Below are 19,653 nucleotides of genomic sequence, written 5' to 3' on the forward strand. Positions count from 1 at the left end.
CCGCTAGACGAAGAGAATCACAGAACGGATTATTTTCGTCTTGCGAGGCACCACTGTATTAAATAAGCAACACATCATGGCTCTCAGAGTTAGTTATGGTTAACTAAAATAGTAGATGGGCTGCTTCTTGTGTGATCAAGCTAACAAACTACAGAGTTGAGCAGCTGATAAAGCTAGAGATTAACTTATCCAAAATCATCTCCCTTGTGTGCTTGGTCCAGCCCTTAGCTTCTCTCTTGTATATTTCTGGGCCTGAAATTCCTTAAATTATTCAGAGATCCAGCTTGAGGTATTCTGACCTGGCACAATAATGCATACTTACTCTGAGCTCATTTACAAATCACTTTTCATCTAGAAACAAAACATGCAAACATTAAGGACCACTAGATGACCCTGAAGGCATCTTGCAACTGTACAATTCTGATTCTAATGCTTCTGTGGCTTGTCCACATATGCCAAGTCATCACCTAATGGCCTGATACCACCCAGCAGACATGCATGGGAATAATTCTTCGCCCAATTGTATTCTGCTCTGAGGAAGGTGGTGTCTGAGGGGGTCAGACCAAGAAGCATGCAGACAGAACTATAGCCCTGGTCCTGGTATGTTCTTAGTTCCTATAAGCATTTGTGTTACAAAGATCAAATAGACCCAGATCCAGTGTAAGTAACAAATTTATTGTTGTCACTTGTGGAGGGTAGAAAAGTTCTCCACACAACACACACAACCCAACTTGTTAAATAGAATGGTTTCAATACTTCACCCGCTCCCTGTGTCAGGTTGCCCACCCCCCTGCTGGACATTTATCAACTGCTAATGAAAAGCAGTATACAGCCGCTTTTGGGCTAGCATTTCCAACTCCACCCAATGTGAAGATTCAGATCACATTCCAAATCTAGAGTTCAAATAGTTTAAACAAAAGTTCAAAGTCCAATATTTACAGCATCAACATCTAGGAAACTGATGTCTACAATTCATCCTTATCTCCTCCTGCTGCTTCTTCCTCGGTAGGGGGTGGGCCTGCGCTACCATACAACTTGCCCACAATTGGTTGCACCACCTCTTCCAGTTCCTTCTTTTGGGCTTTGAATTCCTCGATGTCACTATCTTGGTGACTCTCTAGCCACTCAATCTTTTCCTCTACAGCCTTCTCTATTGTTTCTTTGTCTTCAGATGACAACTTGCCACCGAGCTTCTCCTTATCTCCAATCTGGTTTTTCAGTGAGTAGGCATAACTTTCCAGCTCATTCCTAGCATCAATCCGCTCTTTCAGCTTTTTGTCTTCCTCAGCAAACTTCTCTGCATCATTGACCATCCTCTCAATTTCTTCTGGAGTAAGACGATTCTGGTCATTGGTGATGGTGATCTTATTTTTGTTGCCTGTGCCCTTGTCCTCAGCCGTAACACGAAGGATTCCGTTCACATCTATTTCAAAGGTAACTTCAATTTGAGGGACGCCACGGGGAGCAGGAGGGATTCCAGTCAGATCGAAAGTTCCCAAGAGATGATTATCCTTTGTAAGAGGACGTTCTCCTACAGGGGGCAAATTTCATTTCACATGAAATCACTCAGATTATACTCTGGTAATCACACAAGTACAAGATTATCATTTTTTAAAGGCATCTCACTTGTGTTTCTATTAATAATCAACAGCTAGTGATACTCAAAGAATGTTAAGGAACCTCACAAATGTGGAAACATGCATTGCAAAATTAAGCTGTGTTGGAGTCACCTTTTACTCTTTACTGCCCAGAAGACAAAAAACTCTAAAAGTTTCCAAACCAAATGATGTTGGTTGGCCACTTACCTTCATAAACCTTAATTGTCACAGTTGGCTGGTTATCTGAAGCTGTGGAGAAGATCTGTGATTTCTTGGTGGGGACAACAGTGTTCCTTGGGATAAGTTTGGTCATTACTCCACCAACAGTCTCAATGCCCAAGGTCAGAGGACACACATCAAGCAGCACCAGATCCCCTAAGAATGAAAAGGAGGTTTTAAGTGATGAAGCATCACCATAATTTATCTAGCTGTAGTGACAAACTTGACAGCCAGCAAAGACAAAGATCTTCCATTCCAAACAGTTATGAGGCTGACTGGAAGCTTTTCACTTGTACAGGCTACTCTGCCCAACACCTCATGCAACATTTAAGTCACTCAGACTTACCAGTATCTTGATCCCCAGAGAGTACACCAGCCTGCACAGCAGCACCATAAGCTACAGCTTCATCAGGATTGATTCCACGAGAGGGTTCCTTGCCATTGAAAAATTCTTTCACAAGCTGCTGTATCTTGGGGATGCGAGTAGAGCCACCAACAAGCACAATTTCATCAATGTCAGACTTTTTTAGGTCTGCATCCTCTAGGACTTTCTGGACAGGTTTCATGGTGGAACGGAAGAGATCCTACAAGCAGAATTTGAAATCACTTAATTGATGTAGAAAGGCAATCACAGAACAAGGCCACAAGATGATACAGTCACCAAATTATCAGATACATCCCGCCCCCAAGATGCCCATGTATGATGCTATTTGAGATCAGATGGGCCTACTCTTAATATCTCATTTTTCTTTAACAGGAGAATCTACAAAGATCGGTCATTGCTATCTTTTAGAGGGCAAGCAATTTTGACTCAAGCCATTAGGGAACCAATTTATTCTCTGCTGTTGGTGCAGTTTGACCAGCATAGTGTCTTGGGAGTGGCATCACCTTATTTTTCCCATGGCGGGCATATACTACATGTTATTACGTTACTATAATCTTCTCTCCCAATTTTATGTTTTGTGTACAGCAATTGCTCCAAATAGTAGTGCCATTTTATTAGAAACAACCTATTTTAAAATTCAAGATACCTACCATGTTCAGTTCTTCAAATTTTGCTCTTGTCAAGGTTTCAGAGAAGTCTTCTCCTTCAAAGAAGGATTCAATCTCAATTCTAGATTGGTGTTGAGAAGAAAGCGCTCTTTTGGCCTTTTCAACTTCTCGACGAAGCTTCTGAACAGCTCTGTTGTCCTTCCGAACATCCTTTCCAGTTTTCTTCTTGTAGAGCTTGATGAAGTGTTCCATTACACGCTGGTCAAAGTCTTCCCCACCCAGGTGAGTGTCTCCATTGGTTGCCACAACTTCAAAGACACCATTATCAATTGTGAGGAGGGAGACATCAAAGGTTCCACCACCCAAATCAAAGACAAGGATGTTCTTCTCGCCCTCCCTCTTGTCTAGGCCATAAGCAATAGCAGCAGCAGTCCTGTAACAAAGAGCAACTTGTTAGTTTGGTAAATGTGAGAAAAGCCCACACAAACTCCAAATACTGGCAGAAGACTATTAAAACCCTACTTACGGCTCATTGATTATTCTCATGACATTCAGCCCTGCAATAGTACCAGCATCCTTTGTAGCCTGACGCTGGGCATCGTTGAAATAAGCTGGCACAGTGACAACAGCATGGGTGACCTGGAGAAGAATGAGAGTAATTCTGATTGCTGTTTCCAAATTAACATTAATAAAGGGGGTTTTTGGGGGGTGGGGAGCCTGATTGTCTAGAATGCACCTTTCAAGACTATTTAGAGGAGTGGATTGCCTGTTGCCCTCTAGATGCTGCAGGGCTCTCATCAGCCCCATCCAGCATTGTCAACTGTCAGGGATATTGGAAATTGGAATTAAAACACATCCAGAAGGCTACAGATTGGCCTTCTCAGCTTGGAGAACAATTCTACCACCCCCATCCATTTTATGTCCTGGGGAACCAAAAAGGTAGGGACTCCTCGTGTACAAGCAGCCAGGCCTGTTAGGAGGCATCAAAGCTCAGTGGCAGAGCACTTACACTGGAAGTAGAATATTACATGTTCAAGCCAGATTAGAATGATCTCTAGACCAGAAAGGCATCGAGACCTGCTGCTAACTAGAGTAAGCAGTAAAGGATTAGACCAACCACTGGCCAATCTCCATACATGGTAGATTCACGAAGGCTCCCCTCAGTGCCTATTCTTTTTGCTTGTGTGCTCCAGCGGAAACATCATCTTACCTTCTTTCCCAAGTAGGCCTCAGCAGTCTCCTTCATTTTAGTCAGAACCATTGCTGAAATTTCTTCTGGGGCAAAGGTCTTCATTTGGCCACCTCCAATATCAACCTGAATATGGGGCTTGGACTTCTTTTCAATGACCTGTAAAGACAAGTACAAGTGGACATGGTTACAAACCAAAAGCACACCATCTACAATATTAATATTGTGGTGGACTTAAAGAGGTTCCATTGAAGAAGCGGCAGGACCAAACAACCTGCCCATTGGGTTGCCAGATGCAGAATGACCCATGCTTGGATGCTGGTATCTTAAGCAGAGTGAAAGCAGTGCCATAAGTTGTGTGGACTGGAAAAGCACTTCATACATTGCTTAGTAACCTAGTGTCTATAGGAAAGTGCTAGGGCTGGGGACAGGCTGGGTTCAAATTTCACACCAAAAGGTGTTCAATGTACTTTATATATACCATAACATAAATGGCACAAAATGAGTACCTTGAAAGGTAGATATTTTATATCCTGCTGCACAGAAGGATCATTCCATGTTCTACCAATGAGGCGTTTGGCATCAAATACAGTATTCTCAGGGTTTGAAGTCAGCTGGTTCTTTGCTGCATCACCTATAAGACGTTCCCCCTCTGGTGTGAAGGCCACATAGGAGGGTGTGATTCTGTTACCCTGGTCATTAGCAATTATCTCCACACGCCCATTCTTGAAAACACCAACACTGTAAAAGAGAATGGAAGTTACTCTTTAAAATATATGTATTATTTAAAGTCTTCTGGGTGGTTCACACCAACAAATAAACAAAACAGAATTCACATAAAACCAACAGCAAACAGGAGAAAATCAAGCACATCAAGCCAAAAATCTGAGCCCTGTGAAGAGGTGCAACAAGTAAGCTAGTTGGATCCTCTGGGCTAAACAGGTTAATACTAATGTTTCTGGCCAGTACTCAAGCTTTTAGCTGTAAGACTACACTGAATCAAAATAGTTTGAGCTGAATAGCTATTGTATTGTTACTCCCCTGACTTGTACCAATTGCATTAAAATAATAGTACAGTACAATTAATTTGCATTCACTAGTGCAGAATGACGGTTCACAACACTGCATCAAATCTTGGCCATATTTTGGTGCAGTGGCCATAAGCTATTCAAGACACCCAGAAGCCATTCAATCAAATAGGCACCCTTCTTTTACTTACCAGGAATATGTGGTTCCCAGATCAATGCCAACCACAGTCCCCACATCTTCCTTTTTGTCGTCGTCATCAGCAGCAAATACACTGCCAATGAGCAACAGGCAGACAAGTGCATACTTCATTTTGCCCTTGTACCAAGTATTCACAATCAGGGAGAAAAAAACCCTGTAATAAGTAAAATCAATCATCAGTGGCAATACTATGAGCAAAAAGACAATACCATGATGCCCATTTAACAGAAACGGGGGCAGAATTACAGAGTAAGTATTACTGGTCCCACATATCATTAGCAAAGGCTGGGAAGGCCAATCAGGACTAGAGGCTACCAAGACCCACAGCCTGCAAACATGCAGGCAGCTCAAAGAAAACACCCTAAATCCTATACAAAGGAAACTTTTCTGTTCAAGGAAAAGGCAGCCAAGGGGTTAAGAAAATATGTAGCTGTCGTGATACTTAAACATGAATGTGAACCCACACACTCTGCTAAATTCTACAGACATTCATTGAGAAAAATCATGTGGAAAGGCAGTGTGTAAAAGCTGCAAAACGTAACACATCAAAAAAGGGCTACCAACCTCTTAACTTTAGTTCAGACAATCCCAACATTAAAGACAAAAGTAAATTGGTAATCCAGGGCCAGAGATAGCCTGCTCCCCCCTCCCATTTTTTTGGTATACGGAGCCACTGTAAAACGAGTAGCAGCCTCAAATCAAATAATTAACATTGTTCACTACAACCACAGCTGTTTTGCCTTCACCCATTCTCATAAGAAAACCATCGTAAAAAGTGGGAGAAGGGAGTAGTCGCTGTACTCAGCACTAGAAACCCAGCCATTACTATTTACCCCAAACCGGTAAAGGTTATCAATATACAAAACACACACCATACAGAGACGTCTAGCAAGTTCTGCTTTTTGCATAAATCCCCTCTCCCCGATAAGGAGCATGGGGAACGAAAAATTATACCCCGCACAAATCTCTGTTCCTATTCTGCGATATAAACCCCTTTTATTCATGCATGCATGCCAAATACTGTAATCATTGCAAACGCCACCCCACCACCACCAAGGGGAATACGGAACTGGCAGGAAATGGGAATAAAAATGGCGCGCTTTGGACCGCGAGCCGCAATAGGATTTTTCTCAATGGGAACCTGGATAAATGAGAACGAAGGGGCATTTTGAGGGCAAGGGGGACCCCACAAGGCCCGATAGATTTGGAGACGCCGCCCTCCCCTTCTCGTTAGGCCCCGGCCCCCGCCCCCTCCTCCGCTCAAGCACTAGGCCACCCCGAGCCTTACCTGTATTAGGTAACAGGACCTCGCGGTCGCCTCACGCTCTATCCGACGAACGCAACGATCTGAATTGTGATTTTCTCACTCAAAGATCACGGTCTGGCCCAGATATTCCCCCTCGGCTCTTATATACGTTCCCGTGGCCTTGCGTGGAGTCGCACTATTGGCCCATTTTCTCTCGCTGGAGCCTCCCGATTGGTCGCTTGCCACCAAGCTGGCCGGAGCCGATAGGTCCGCTCCGTTTGTGACGTCAGGCCCCCGTCGCGCACCGCTCCGTCAGGCTTGGTTGTGTCGCTTTCCTTCCCCACCCCTTCTCTTTCCTCTCGGCCGTCCTCGAGCCTCATTGGGCCGCCCTACCGGTGTTGCAGTCCAATCAAGGGCTGCTGCATGAGCCAAGCGGAGCGAGCTCATTGGCTGGAATTGGGCGTCATGTTGAAAAATCTCTAGGCAGGAAGGGTTGGCTCTTTCTGGAAGTTTCTATGGTTACGAGGCCTAGCAGCCTGTTATAGGCGGGGGCAGAAAAAGGCATGGGTTGCTGTGCCTATGGCTTCCACAATGTCTCCGTAGGCAGTACTGAAGGCTGCTTTGCACCGGTTAAAGTGTCAGTCTAGGACTGGGGCAGATGCTGGCTGCTATATTCTGTAGGCCATGCAGCTCACTGGCCGAGGATAGACCTGTCATTCTGCTTCAGCCTAGCCTACCTCACAGGGTTATTGTGAGGGTATAACGTTGGAACCTCGTTTTCAACCCTTGAGTTTCCCAGACAAAATAGGGAGTATATAATTAAGCAGACAAACTGTGTTATATGGTGTTATAACACAGTTTATTCAATGTAGGAGAAAATGGGGAGCCTAAATACAGACTTTCTTTAGCCCGATTCACGAGTAGTTAATGGTACTAGTGAAACAGCAGATTTGCCCTACAACAATACTAGTACCATCCCCTTGTAACCAACAGACTGCTCCTGTTTTTGTGGGATCCAGCCGTGTGACTGTAAATTCAGGTTCCACAATCAACAGTGATTGGGAGGCCTCCAGCAACAGTTGCAGTATTTGGGACTTTCTGATTAGGTAAAAGGCCAGGAAGAGGTGACACATCTATGTTGTACGTGTGAAGGAAAAACTTAAACTCGTAGTAGCAGAGTTTCCAAAAATAGACCAGAGGCAATATTTTAACCAGTAGAGCTTTACTTGTGCTGAAGGCAAATGAGCATAATGGTCACAAGTCCAAATACTGTACATTCAGGAATGGCACAGTCCATAAAAATCCAGTTGCAGCACTTACAAAAACTTAAGACTAAACCTTAACACTAAGCATTCTATAGTCAGCATGCCCTTAATTGGAAGAGATAAGAGAACTAGTTCAAACCAGCTTCCCAGAAGGTATAACCCAATCATTAACCCCTCTGCTTGCTTCTGTCACACAGAGTAGCTTCCAGAATCCTCGTGTATTAAGGAGAATAGGAAAGATCTCTATACATCAGATCTATACTTTCTGCACTAAGAAATGCAAACTGACAGTTTATAACATTATGCATGGCATGTAGAAAGTGAATAGAGAGTGCTTTTCTCTGTTTCTTGTAATGCCATAATTTGTGGGCATCCGATGAAGCTGAATGTTGGAAGATTCAGGAAATAAAAGAAATTGACTATTATGGAACTCACTCCCACATGCGGCAGTGATGGCCACCAACTTAGATGGCTTATTAGACAATTTCATGGAGGAAAAGCATATCCATGGCTACTAACCATGATAGGCATTCTCTGCCTCTAGTTCTTAATTCCAATTGCTGGAAACTGCAGAAGGGGAGCGTGCTCCTGTGCTCAGGTCCTGCTTGCAGGTTTCCCATTGAGGCATCTGGTTGGCCACTGTGAGAAGAGGGTGCTGGACTAAATTAGCCACTTGCCTGATCTAGCAAGCTCTTCTTACGTTCTTTCTTTTCACCAGAATACTGCAAACAAACCTGTTCCCCATCCCACCCAAAATGGACCTATTGCAATAAGAAAAGTGACAGGAAAATTAAATGGAAAGTGTGGGCTTACACTTGCTTGACTCAGTGTTCCTTAATGTCCCTGCAAAGAAATCAAAATGCATGTTCAATAAATAGCCTGTGTCAGGCATAGGCAAACTTGGCCCTCCAGATGTTTTGGGAATATAACTCCCATCATCCCTAGTTAACAGGACCAGTGGTCAGGGATGGTGGGAATTGTAGTCCTAAAACATCTGGAGGGCCAAGTTTGCCTATGCCTGGCCTGGGTTGTCTAACCTTCCTGCAAACTTCCAAATCAATGTGAGTGCTCAATTAACAGATTGTCTGAAAGTGGCATAACTGTTCATGAGAATGGCAGCCTCATAAAAATAATGCAATAGCTTGAAGCTATAAGGTGTTGGGAAATATTCAAAATTGCATAAGCTTTCGTGACTAGGGAAAAAATCAACTTGCAATTTCCCCCGTAGTCACAGGTGTAGCAACTCTAGTTGTAGGCGTGCCCCTGCTCCTGACAATAATTAATGCAAAGGAAAAACTCTTTTCAAACCATTATATCAAGTACTAGCTTGCCAGGGTCCATATTTGCTGGCAACAAATAAACTCTTTTGATGGGTAAGATAATCTTTCTTCTTTATGTATAGAGGTAGATAAGACAAAGAAGATTCTCCACACACACACACACACACACACACACACACACACGTGCAGTAGTCACACATGATTTTTTACATGAAGCATTCACAGGAACATCCAAAGTCTGTTTTTATCCGGCCCCTGTGGCAGTTTATTCATTGGGGTCAGATCCTAAAAAAGCTCAACAATTGTTAAAAAAGCTCAACAACTTTGGGGTAAAATCGAAAAAAAGTCGGCCTTCATGCATGTTCACTCCATCAAATCTGGCCCTCTTTGAAAAAAGTTTGGGCATAGAATGTCCAACTGAGAGTCCCCATGGGAAAAACAGACAACCATCCACTGAAGGGATATTGTTTAGGTTGAGCTTTTGAATCTTAAATACTATACACTTAGTTTTGCACACTATGGGTGGTATCCAATTAGGGTCACTTTGCTCTTTTTTATTTGCACAAAATTTGTGGGGAGGGTAGACAACAGTCACACCATCTTTTCTAGAACTTCTATTCTCATTGTTTGCAGAGATACTTCATCAAGCAATTATTATCCATCACTTTCCAGTGCGTTTTCTTGTCACTTATTATAAAAATTCTAATGGGATTGGGGAAGCAGGTTTGTTGCACAAAAGCACCAAATCAACTTCAGTTGCACAACCTGGATTTAAAGCTAGTGTGGTGCAGTGGTTATAGTGTTGAATTAGGACCTGGTAGACCAGGGTTCAAATCCCCCTCAGCTATGAAGCTCACTGGGTGATTGGGCCATTCACTGTCTCTTAGCTTAACCCACCTTACAGCATTGTTGCGAGAATGGAATGAGCGGGGAAACCATGTATGCCACTTTGAGCTCCTTGAAGGAAGTGGGATATACACTTGATCTTAGCCAAAAGGCCGAGAAGGGATATAAATCAAATAAATAAATACATAAATTTGCCAGTATCTGATTGCATCCCAACTGAAAACAGCAACCATCTGGAAGCCTAAGCCATGCTCAGAGTAAACCTACAGAAGTCAGCAGACATTGATTTCAATTGGTCTTTTATGACTTAAGTCAGATACCACCCAGAGGGACTAATATCTGAATAAATGTACATAGTATGAGTCACCCCACAGTTTCGTAGTATTGCACCATATCCTGCCATTCAACTTCCTAGCATTCATCCAGGCAGAAGATGAGGGAGCTGTCCTAGGGTTACTTGAGCACAGACTTCCTCAGCTTGCTCAGCTGCCTTCAGGAAGAACCTGTGAAGCCTGTATAGCTATAAAGTATAACAAGACCTATACCAAGAAGATTCTATGACTCTAAGATTCTATAATTCTATGATTCTAAGAGGTTAAATTTGGCTTAATGCCACTAATGTGCACATCTTCCTCCTAGCTGCTGTTGTTAACCCTCTGCAGGATAAAACAGAGGTGAACCTGCTTCCCCAAAGCTTTGAAAAAAAGCAGTGTTATATACATATATATATCTATGTCCCATAATTAAATAGGTTTAACAGTCATTCCATCTTCTCAAGGCATAGGTGTAGCCAGAATTTATGGGGGGGGGGGGCAGAACCTCAGCTAATTAAGTATTTTTATTGATTTACTTTATCTGTGGGGGCAGCTGCCCCCTGCCCCCTTCTGGATGTGCCCAAGCCCAAGGAATCCTGAGAACTATAGTTCTGCTGTGACGGGGATCTTTAATGGAGATGTATCAGTATTCTCACAAACTACCATTCCCACAATTCGATGGAAGAAAACATGACAGTTAAAACTTTTCTAAGCTTGTTGTGTCACTATACAGTCCTCATACAAATTACTTCTGCTAAACAGGATATGAGAGATACGCTCTATTATGGGGTCCCACACACTACCGTCATTCAAGGGGAAATGAGAGCTGCAAACAACAGCTGGATGTTACAGCAACAATTTAACATCAAACTACTGGCTGTTGTGAAATGTGCCATGTGGAAATAATAATATAATAATAATAATTTATTATTTATACCCCGTCCATCTGGCTGGGCCTCCCCAGCCACTCTGGGCGGCTTCCATAGAACCCCAAAATACAGTAATATATCACACATTAAAAACTTCCCTGAACAGGGCTGCCTTAAGATGTCTTCTGAATGTCAGGTAGTTGTTTATCGCTTTGACATCTGCTGGAAGGGCGTTCCACAGGGCGGGCGCCACTACCGAGAAGGCCCTTTGCCTGGTTCCCTGTAGCTTTGCTTCTCGCAATGAGGGAACCGCCAGCCAGAAGGCCCTCGGCGCTGGACCTCAGCGTCCGGGCAGAATGATGGGGGTGGAGACGCTCCTTCAGGTATACTGGACCGAGGCCATTTAGGGCTTTAAAGGTCAGCACCAACACTTTGAATTGTGCTCGGAAACATACTGGGAGCCAATGTAGGTCTTTCAAGACCGGTGTTATATGGTCTCGGCAGCCGCCCCCAGTCACCAGTCTAGCTGCCACATTCTGGATTAGTTGTAGTTTCCGAGTCACCTTCAAAGGTAGCCCCACATAGAGTGCATTGCAGTAGTCCAAGTGGGAGATAACCAGAGCATGCACCACTCTGGCGAGACAGTCCGCAGGCAGATAGGATCTCAGCCTACGTACCAGATGGAGCTGGTAAACAGCTGCCCTGGACACAGATTTGACCTGTGCCTCCATGGACAGCTGTGAGTCCAAAATGACTCCCAAGCTGCGCACCTGGTCCTTCAGGGGCACAGTTACCCCATTCAGGACCAGGGAATCCTCCACACCTGCCCGCCTCCTGTCCCCCAAAAACAGTACTTCTGTCTTGTCAGGATTCAACCTCAATCTGTTAGCCGCCATCCATCCTCCAACCGCCTCCAGACACTCACGCAGGACCTTCACCGCCTTCACTGGTTCTGATTTAAAAGAGAGGTAGAGCTGGGTATCATCCGCATACTGATGAACACCCAGCCCAAACCTCCTGATGATCTCTCCCAGCGGCTGCATGTAAATATTGAAAAGCATGGGGGAGAGGACAGAACCCTGAGGCACCCCACAAGTGAGAGCCATCGTGGCCGCATCTAAAGATGTTTTTTTTAAGAAGCGGTTTAATAACCGCCTCTTTCAGCGGGTCTGGGAAGGCTCCCTCACGGAGGGAAGCATTCACCACCCCACGAAGCCCATCACCAATTTTCCCCCAATGAATCCAGGGACCCCTTTTTTTTTTTTTTAAAGCTGAGTAGCAACAGGGAGTCAGTAGTGGGGATGCTGGGCCCAAGCACACATGCATATTGTATAAAGGTGCAAAACCCTTCTTTTGCACTCTGTGAAACATAAATGCACAGAGTTTTTAAAAAATGGGCAACGGTTGACCAGCTGCAACTCCCAAGCCTCCCCCAATCAGTCAAAACAAAGGGGGAAGGGGGCAAGAGATTGGGGGAGGCTCGGGAATCACTGGCATGTGGCACGCCATTGCCCAGTTTTTTAAAAAACTCTGCGCATTTATGTTTCACTGGGTGTGAAAGAAGGGCTTTGCACCTTGCCTGGCAGAGAAACCACGCGCCTTGCGCCCTCCTGGGCAATGGCGCACCACCCACCTGAGACTCCTGAGCCTTCCCCGATCAGTCAAAACAAAGGGGGAAGTGGGCAGGAGATCTGTACCGCTAGACGTCCCCAGTTCCCCTTGGGCAGTGGCGGCGGCAGAGGCAGTCAGCAGCCTGGAGCCAGCCTGGTAGCTCATTTGGCTCCGGCTGGCTTCAGGAGCTGCTCGTGGCCATGGTGCCCGCCATTTTTCCTCTCTGGAAGTCCCCATATGGTGTGTTGTGCACAAGACATATCATATGGGGACTTCCGGAGAGGAAAAATTGGCGCCACGGCAGTGAGCAGTGAGCAGCCAGAACCAAATGCGCTACCAGGCTGCTGAGGTTGCCTCTGCCACGTTTCCCGGGGACAGATATGCAAATCTGGGGACATTCTGGGGATGGAATTTGTCCGGGGACAGATTTGCAAATCCGGGGACTATCCCCGGGAACCGGGAACGTCTGGTAACCCTATCTTAGCAGGCACTAATAAAATACTATATAAAGCAAGTATCAAGATGGGAACTGTTGAGGGATGGGTGTTGGGGTCAACTAATTGGGCCCAAACTGCCTTGGTCACTGAAAAGCCAATAAATGCCATAGACAGAGGAGATTCTAACAATCACTCATTTATTCAGGTGAGTAAAATAGCAGGGGAGCCACACTCACTAGTGTGATGATGAAGCTGCACCAAACAGCCTTTCTTCTTACTTTTTATAGGCATCCCCCCTTCTTTCCACCCTTTCGAGGTTCCTTGCGCTGATCAAAACAGGACACCCTTCCTGGATACCTTGAAGGGGAGAGTTGCCTGCCAGAGGGAGGTTTTCCTGAAAATCGCCTAGCAACATTAAATGGTCTTCACATATTTGTGGCTCATCCTCCTAAATTCTAAAGCAGGCAGTTTTCACAGAAGCAAAATGGCATCAGTTGGGGGGGGGGGCAGGACAAGAACAGGCCTCTGTGGCTTTTCCTGAGACCCCACAGGGGGATCTTCTATAATTTCGGGGAGAGGGAAAATGGGTGTGGAAAAGTGCACAGAGCAGCTCACTGATTTCAGAAGTGGAACGCAATGAAGTCAGAGAATGTACAACTCACACCCAGCTTCTATGGCTTCAGTTCTACCTACTGTTCAGATGTAAGATATAATTATAATTCGACCTGAAGTCAGGGTGGGGAGCCTCAGGGTCAGGAGCCAAATACAGTCTCCATACCTATTTTGCTGGTATTAATAACTTCCTTCCAGGCCCTTCCTGTCTCCACTACCCTTGAATGTTTTTTTTTGTCTGGCTGGAATATGTCATTGAACTATGATATTGCCTCTTTCTTCTCTGGGTGGAAGTGTGCATGTGTAGAAATTTTTGACTTTTGCACATGCCTGTTATTCTACTCGCTTTTGCCTCTGGCCCTGCCCTCACTTCCTGTTTGCTGGGCAATGCGGTCCAGGTCCGGTCCCAAATCCAAGGGTTCCGTGAGGAGTCAGTCTGACAGGGCCAAGGCAGGACACGAGGCAGGAAATCAGGTAAGGTCAGACACAGGGTCTCAGGCAGGTTCTGGCAAACAGCAACATTGCTCCCGCAACGTTGGGGTGGGGTCCAGCAGCCTTTTATCTCTGTCGGGGTAACGGCCGGTCCTGATCCCCCGGTGACTCACCTCCCTGTCTCACCCAAAGGCGAGCACTCCTCCTGCGAGTACTCAGGTCTCTCCTTCTCTCAGACCTCAGTCTCTGCAGCTTAGGAGATATTGGTGGGTTACTAGACCCAGAGGCCGCCTCAGTCACTCCTGACCCAACCGGTAGTGGAGCAGCTGTAAGTGATTGCCCAGCTGGAGGCAACGAGGTAATCTGGAGTCAGGGCAGGCTCAGGTCCCTGACTCAGCTCAGCTGGTGTTTGTTGCAGGGGAACCTGTGCAGACTGGGGCTCTTCAGAATCAGGCCCCAGACTCGGTTCAGATGCCACCTGAGGCAGAGGATCTGGTGCAGACCGAGACTCCTCCGGTTCCAAGCCCGAGCCCGAGCCCCAGGCCATCACACCCTGTTACAGTGGTATATTGGTTTATGAACTTCTCCATTGATGAACATTTTGGTTTTGGAACACTGTAAACCCGGAAGTAAGTGCTTTGGTTTTCGAACACTTTTCAGAAGTCAAACATGCCATGCGGCTTCCGTATTGAATTTTCCATATTGAGTTTTTGGTTATCGAATGTTTCGGGACTCGAATGGTCTTCTGGAATAGATTATGTTTGAAAACCAAGGAACCACTGTACATCCAAACCATGAATAATGGTCCATTGCCCTTTCACAAACCATGATCAGGAAGCCAACAGCAAACCATAGCTAGTGATCATGACTTTCCAGGGAGCAAGAAGCTCTGATTCCTGGTTCGGATGTAGCTAGATGCCAAGGCATCTGGGTGCATTTACCTTATTTGTAACAGGGGAGGAGTGAAGTGAGCTGCATGTTTCAGCACACTGCTTATTCACAATAAACCACAATGAGACAGAAAGTCTGGCTTATTGTGATGTGAGGGAAAAAGAGAACTTGTTCTGACGTATGCATCTGGGGCTGTGATTTTGGCCGGACATTAAAAGGTATATTCCAGATGTAACTCTCTTTTGTTAAGAGTTCTTTAGGTAGATGCTAGATGGCCACCAACTGTATCAGCAGATTTCCTGCGTTGATGGGGTTGGACTAGATCTTTGAGATCTGTTCCAACTCTGCTCTTATTTCCTTGTCCGCAAAACTGGCACCAAAAAGCAGGCAAGCAAGCAAGCAAGCAAGCAAGCAAGCAAACAAACAAACAAACAAACACTACAATTGTGTGCTCCCTTGCCCCTAACCCTGCATACTGTGGAAGAACCAAAGTTGAATACATACCAAATTATTTTTGGATGAATCTTAGCGAGAGAGCCATAATTTGTAGTTGTGCTGTGATGGGTGTTGCCTTTTTGGCAGACTCACGGTTTCCATTTGAAGTTTAAAAACACACCTTTCTGACCCCTATTGAGATATTCATTGTCCCCAGGCCAGTGGAAATCTCAAGTAGGAATGTTAAAATCTCAAGATATAATTCTTCACCATTGTTAGCAGACCTTGCGGCTTGAGTGAATTAGATTGAAACAATTAGTTACAAGTTTCTGGAGTTCAAAGGCTTTATTAATGCATAAACTAGTTACAGTTACAGAGAATGAGAGAAATAGCAGACATCTTGTATCAACAAGTTGGGGAGAACAACAAAGGGGCTCAGCCTTTATGGGAGGACCTAATTTAAGAGATAGAGTCATACCTCGGGATAAACTACAGTCATACCTCGGGATAAATACGCTTCAGGTTGAGCGCTTTCGGGCTGCGCTCCGCAGCGACCCGCAAGTAACGGAGCGCATTACTTCTGGGTTTCGCCACGGAGCGCATGCGCAGACGGTCAAAATGACGTCACACGCATGTGCAGAAGTGGCGAAACACAACCCGCGCACGCACAGACGTGCTGTTGCATCTTACGTTCTGTTCGGGATGCGAACGGGGCTCAGGAACGGATCCCGTTCGCATCCCGAGGTACCACTGTACAAGCAGAGGTTGGCTAGATCATTAGACAAAAAGTGTCCTCATTCAGGCACTTTTAAAGTACAGTGGACGCTCGGGTTGCGAACGTGATCCATGTGTGATTTGGCGCTTATATGCATGCGTGACCGCCGGAACTCAGAAGTAACCCGTTCCGGTACTTCTGGGTTTTGGTGCGTCCGTAAACCGGAAAAAAACACAACCTGAAGTATCTGTAACCTGAGGTATGACTGTAACACATTATTATTTATTATTATTATTATTATTATTATTATTATTATTATTATTATTATTATTCTACTGCCCTATGCCTGGGGATCTTAGGGTGGTTCACAGAATAAAATGCATGCATAACTACTTGCATTAACTACAATCTAGCACTCTAAAAAGTGCTAGCACCTTTCTCCCTGAAGTGCTGGATTTTTCATTTCAGGGAATGTTGTCATGTTTGAAGCAGGTGTTACCTATAGTGGAGGAATTTCACACCTGGTTATTTGAAAGACTGATTGCACTCACATGAGCGTAGCTGAGCTTTAAGATCATCCCCAGGAACCCTGCTTGCCTTTTGATAAGGTCAGAATGAAATGTAACTAGACTGGTCAGATGGAAAAGAGGACAGGGCTTTAACAGTTATGTAGAAGAGGGAATTTCAGCAGATGTAATAATAATAATAATAATTTATTTATACTCCGTCCTTCCCAGTTCAAAAACTGGGCTCAGGGCAGCTAACAACAAATTTAAAACACTTTAAAACAGTTAATTATAAAAGCAGCATAAAATACAGTATAAAAATAAAAAATCAGTTAGATAGTCACCAGGGCTAGCTGGCTGAATTGGTCCTATTTGGGCCAGCGAGGAGGCCAGGGGAGAATTAGCTGTGGGGTCTCAGAGTGGGTGATCTTCATAAAAGGGGAGGGGGAGGGAATAGAAAGGGAAATAAAAGATCAGGCTGAATTCAAATTAAAGGCCAGGCGGAATAGCTCTTTCTTACAGGCCAGACGGAAGGAGATTAAATCCTGAAGGGCCCTAGTCTCATGGGACAGAGCATTCCACCAGGTCGGAGCCATCACTGAGAAGGCCCTGGCCCTGGTGGAGGATAGTCTGACTTCCTTAGGGCCTGGGACCTCTAAACTATGGTTATTCATGGAACTTAAGGTCCTCTGCAGGGCATACCAGGAGAGGCGGTCCCATAGATACAAGGGCCCTAAGCCGCAAAGGGCTTTAAAGGTCAAGCCCAGCACCTTGAACCTGACCCTATACTCCACCGGGAGCCAGTGCAACTGGTAAAGCACTGGGTGAATATGCTCCCATGGCAGGGACCCCGTGAGGAGCCTCACTGCAGTATTCTGCACCTGCTGGAGTTTGTGGGACAGTTTCAAGGGCAGTCCCGTGTAGAGCGAATTACAGTAGTCAAGCCTGGAGGAGACCGTCGCATGGATCACTGTGACCAGATCGGGGCGGGAAAGGTAAGGGACCAACTGCTTAATGTGGCGAAGATGGAAAAATGTTGCCTTAGCTGTTGCTGTAACTTGCGCCTCCATGGAAAGGGAGGTGTCAAGGATTGCATTCAAACTCTTAACGGAAGGCACTGGCACTAATTGAGCCCCCACAAGAGAAGGGAGTTGGTCCCTCATCCCCATGCCATCCCGACCCAGCCATAGGACCTCTGTCTTCAAAGGATTTAGTTTCAATCGACTCCCACAAAACCACCCACCACAGCCTCCAAGCATCTGGTCAGTTTGTCCAGGGCCAAGGTGTGGCCATCCATCAGCAGATAGAGCTGAGTGTCATCAGCATATTGGTGACAACCCAGCCCAAAGCTCCGGATAATCTGGGCAAGGGGGTGCATAAAGATGTTAAAAAACATTGGGGAGAGGATTGCGCCCTGCGGCACTCCACACACCAAGGAGTTGTGCGATGACATCTCCCTCCCTAGTGCCACCCTCTGTCCACAACAAGAGATAAAAGAGCACAGCCATTGCTGGGCTGTGCCCTGTATCCTCATGTCAGCAAGGCGGTGGTCCAGAAGATCATGATCGACCATATCAAAGGCTGCTGACAGATCTAAGAGAATCAGCAGTCCCAACCCGCCTTGATCCAGTTGTCTATGGAGATCATCTGTTAGGGCAACCAGAACCATCTTAGTCCCGAAACCAGGACGGAAACCGGACTGAAGTGGATCTAAAGCCGATGTTTCCTCCAGAAACCTGCTAAGCTGTTCAGCAACCGCTCTCAGAATTACCTTACTCAGATACAGAAGATTCGAAACTGGGCGGTAATTGGATAGATCTAAAGGATCTAATGAAGTTTTCTTTAAGAGCGGACACACCACTGCTTCCTTCAGCTCCCCTGGGAATCAGTGGCGTAGCGTGGGGGGTGCAGGGGGGGCCGGGCGCACCGGGCGCAACATCTGGGGGTTAGGGTTAGGGGCGCAAATCCACGGGTTAGGGGGCGCAAATCCACAGGTTAGGGGGCGCAAATTACTTGCCTTGCCCCGGGTGCTGACAACCCACGCTACGCCACTGCTGGGAATGTAGATTGCATGACAAGCAGCAATGGTGTATGAGAGCCAGTGTGGTGTTGTGCTTATGGTGTTGGATTAAGACCTGGGAGACCATGGTTCAGCCAGGAAACTCACTTTGAACTAGTCACACTCTGTCAGCACTAACCTATGTCACAGATCTGTTGTGAAGACAGAGTGTTTTTTTGGGAGGGCACAAGAGGGAAAGGTATGGATACAGATGTAAGGTAAAGGTAAAGGGACCCCTGACCATTAGGTCCATTTGTCACCGACTCTGGGGTTGCGGCGCTCATCTTGCTTTATTGGCCGAGGGAGCCGGCGTACAGCTTCTGGGTTATGTGGCCAGCATGACTAAGCCCTTCTGGCGAACCAGAGCAGTGCACGGAAACGCCGTTTACCTTCCTGCCAGAGCGGTACCTAGTTATCTACTTGCACTTTGACGTGCTTTTGAACTGCTAGGTTGGCAGGAGCAGGGACCGAGCAACCCTGTCACAGGGATTTGAACAGCCGACCTTCTGATCGGCAAGTCCAAGGCTCTGTGGTTTAACCCACAGCGCCACCCGCATCCCTTGGATACAGATGTAGTGTGGACTTAAAAAAACAAAAACTGTACAAATGATCAGAGTATTAAAAGCTAAGGTAGTCTCTGTTTTAATTTGACATGATTTAAAAAAGGGGGGGAAGGATGGGGGGAGCAAAGAAAGCATAGCAAAATGCTCCAGTGAATTAAAAAAAAAAAGTTCTGTTATTATATTTTATTGTCTATCTTTCCACCCCATAGGCCCCAGAGCGGGCGAGTACAACATCAAAACACACAGAACACTGAAATAGTAGCACAATGTGAAATCACAGCATCCCCCCCATCCTAAATATGGTACAGCCCCCTCTAACTAACCCCCTTATTTACAGCATGTGTTT

The 19,653-nt window shown here is 45.7% G+C and overlaps 1 protein-coding gene and 1 long non-coding RNA gene across 2 annotated transcripts; one reads left to right on the plus strand and one right to left on the minus strand.

Annotated features, from left to right (window-relative positions):
• Positions 1-654: 654 nt before the first annotated feature.
• Positions 655-5,354, minus strand: HSPA5 (heat shock protein family A (Hsp70) member 5). Its single transcript, XM_083484586.1, has 8 exons — positions 5,219-5,354; positions 4,509-4,740; positions 4,021-4,158; positions 3,337-3,449; positions 2,853-3,243; positions 2,164-2,401; positions 1,806-1,973; positions 655-1,531 (listed from the first exon to the last, which is right to left on the minus strand). Exons 1-8 carry the CDS (start codon positions 5,335-5,337, stop codon positions 966-968), a joined length of 1,965 nt encoding a protein of 654 aa, XP_083340712.1. The 5' UTR covers positions 5,338-5,354; the 3' UTR covers positions 655-965.
• LOC310697996 lies at positions 5,302-11,074 on the plus strand. Its single transcript, XR_014521286.1, has 4 exons — positions 5,302-5,389; positions 6,524-7,071; positions 10,503-10,537; positions 10,940-11,074. It is a non-coding gene; the product is annotated as an uncharacterized lncRNA (long non-coding RNA).
• Positions 11,075-19,653: the final 8,579 nt, after the last annotated feature.

The sequence above is a fragment of the Podarcis liolepis genome (genome assembly GCF_965112155.1).
Source record: "Podarcis liolepis genome assembly, chromosome: Z".
NCBI classification, from domain to species: Eukaryota; Metazoa; Chordata; class Lepidosauria; order Squamata; family Lacertidae; genus Podarcis; species Podarcis liolepis.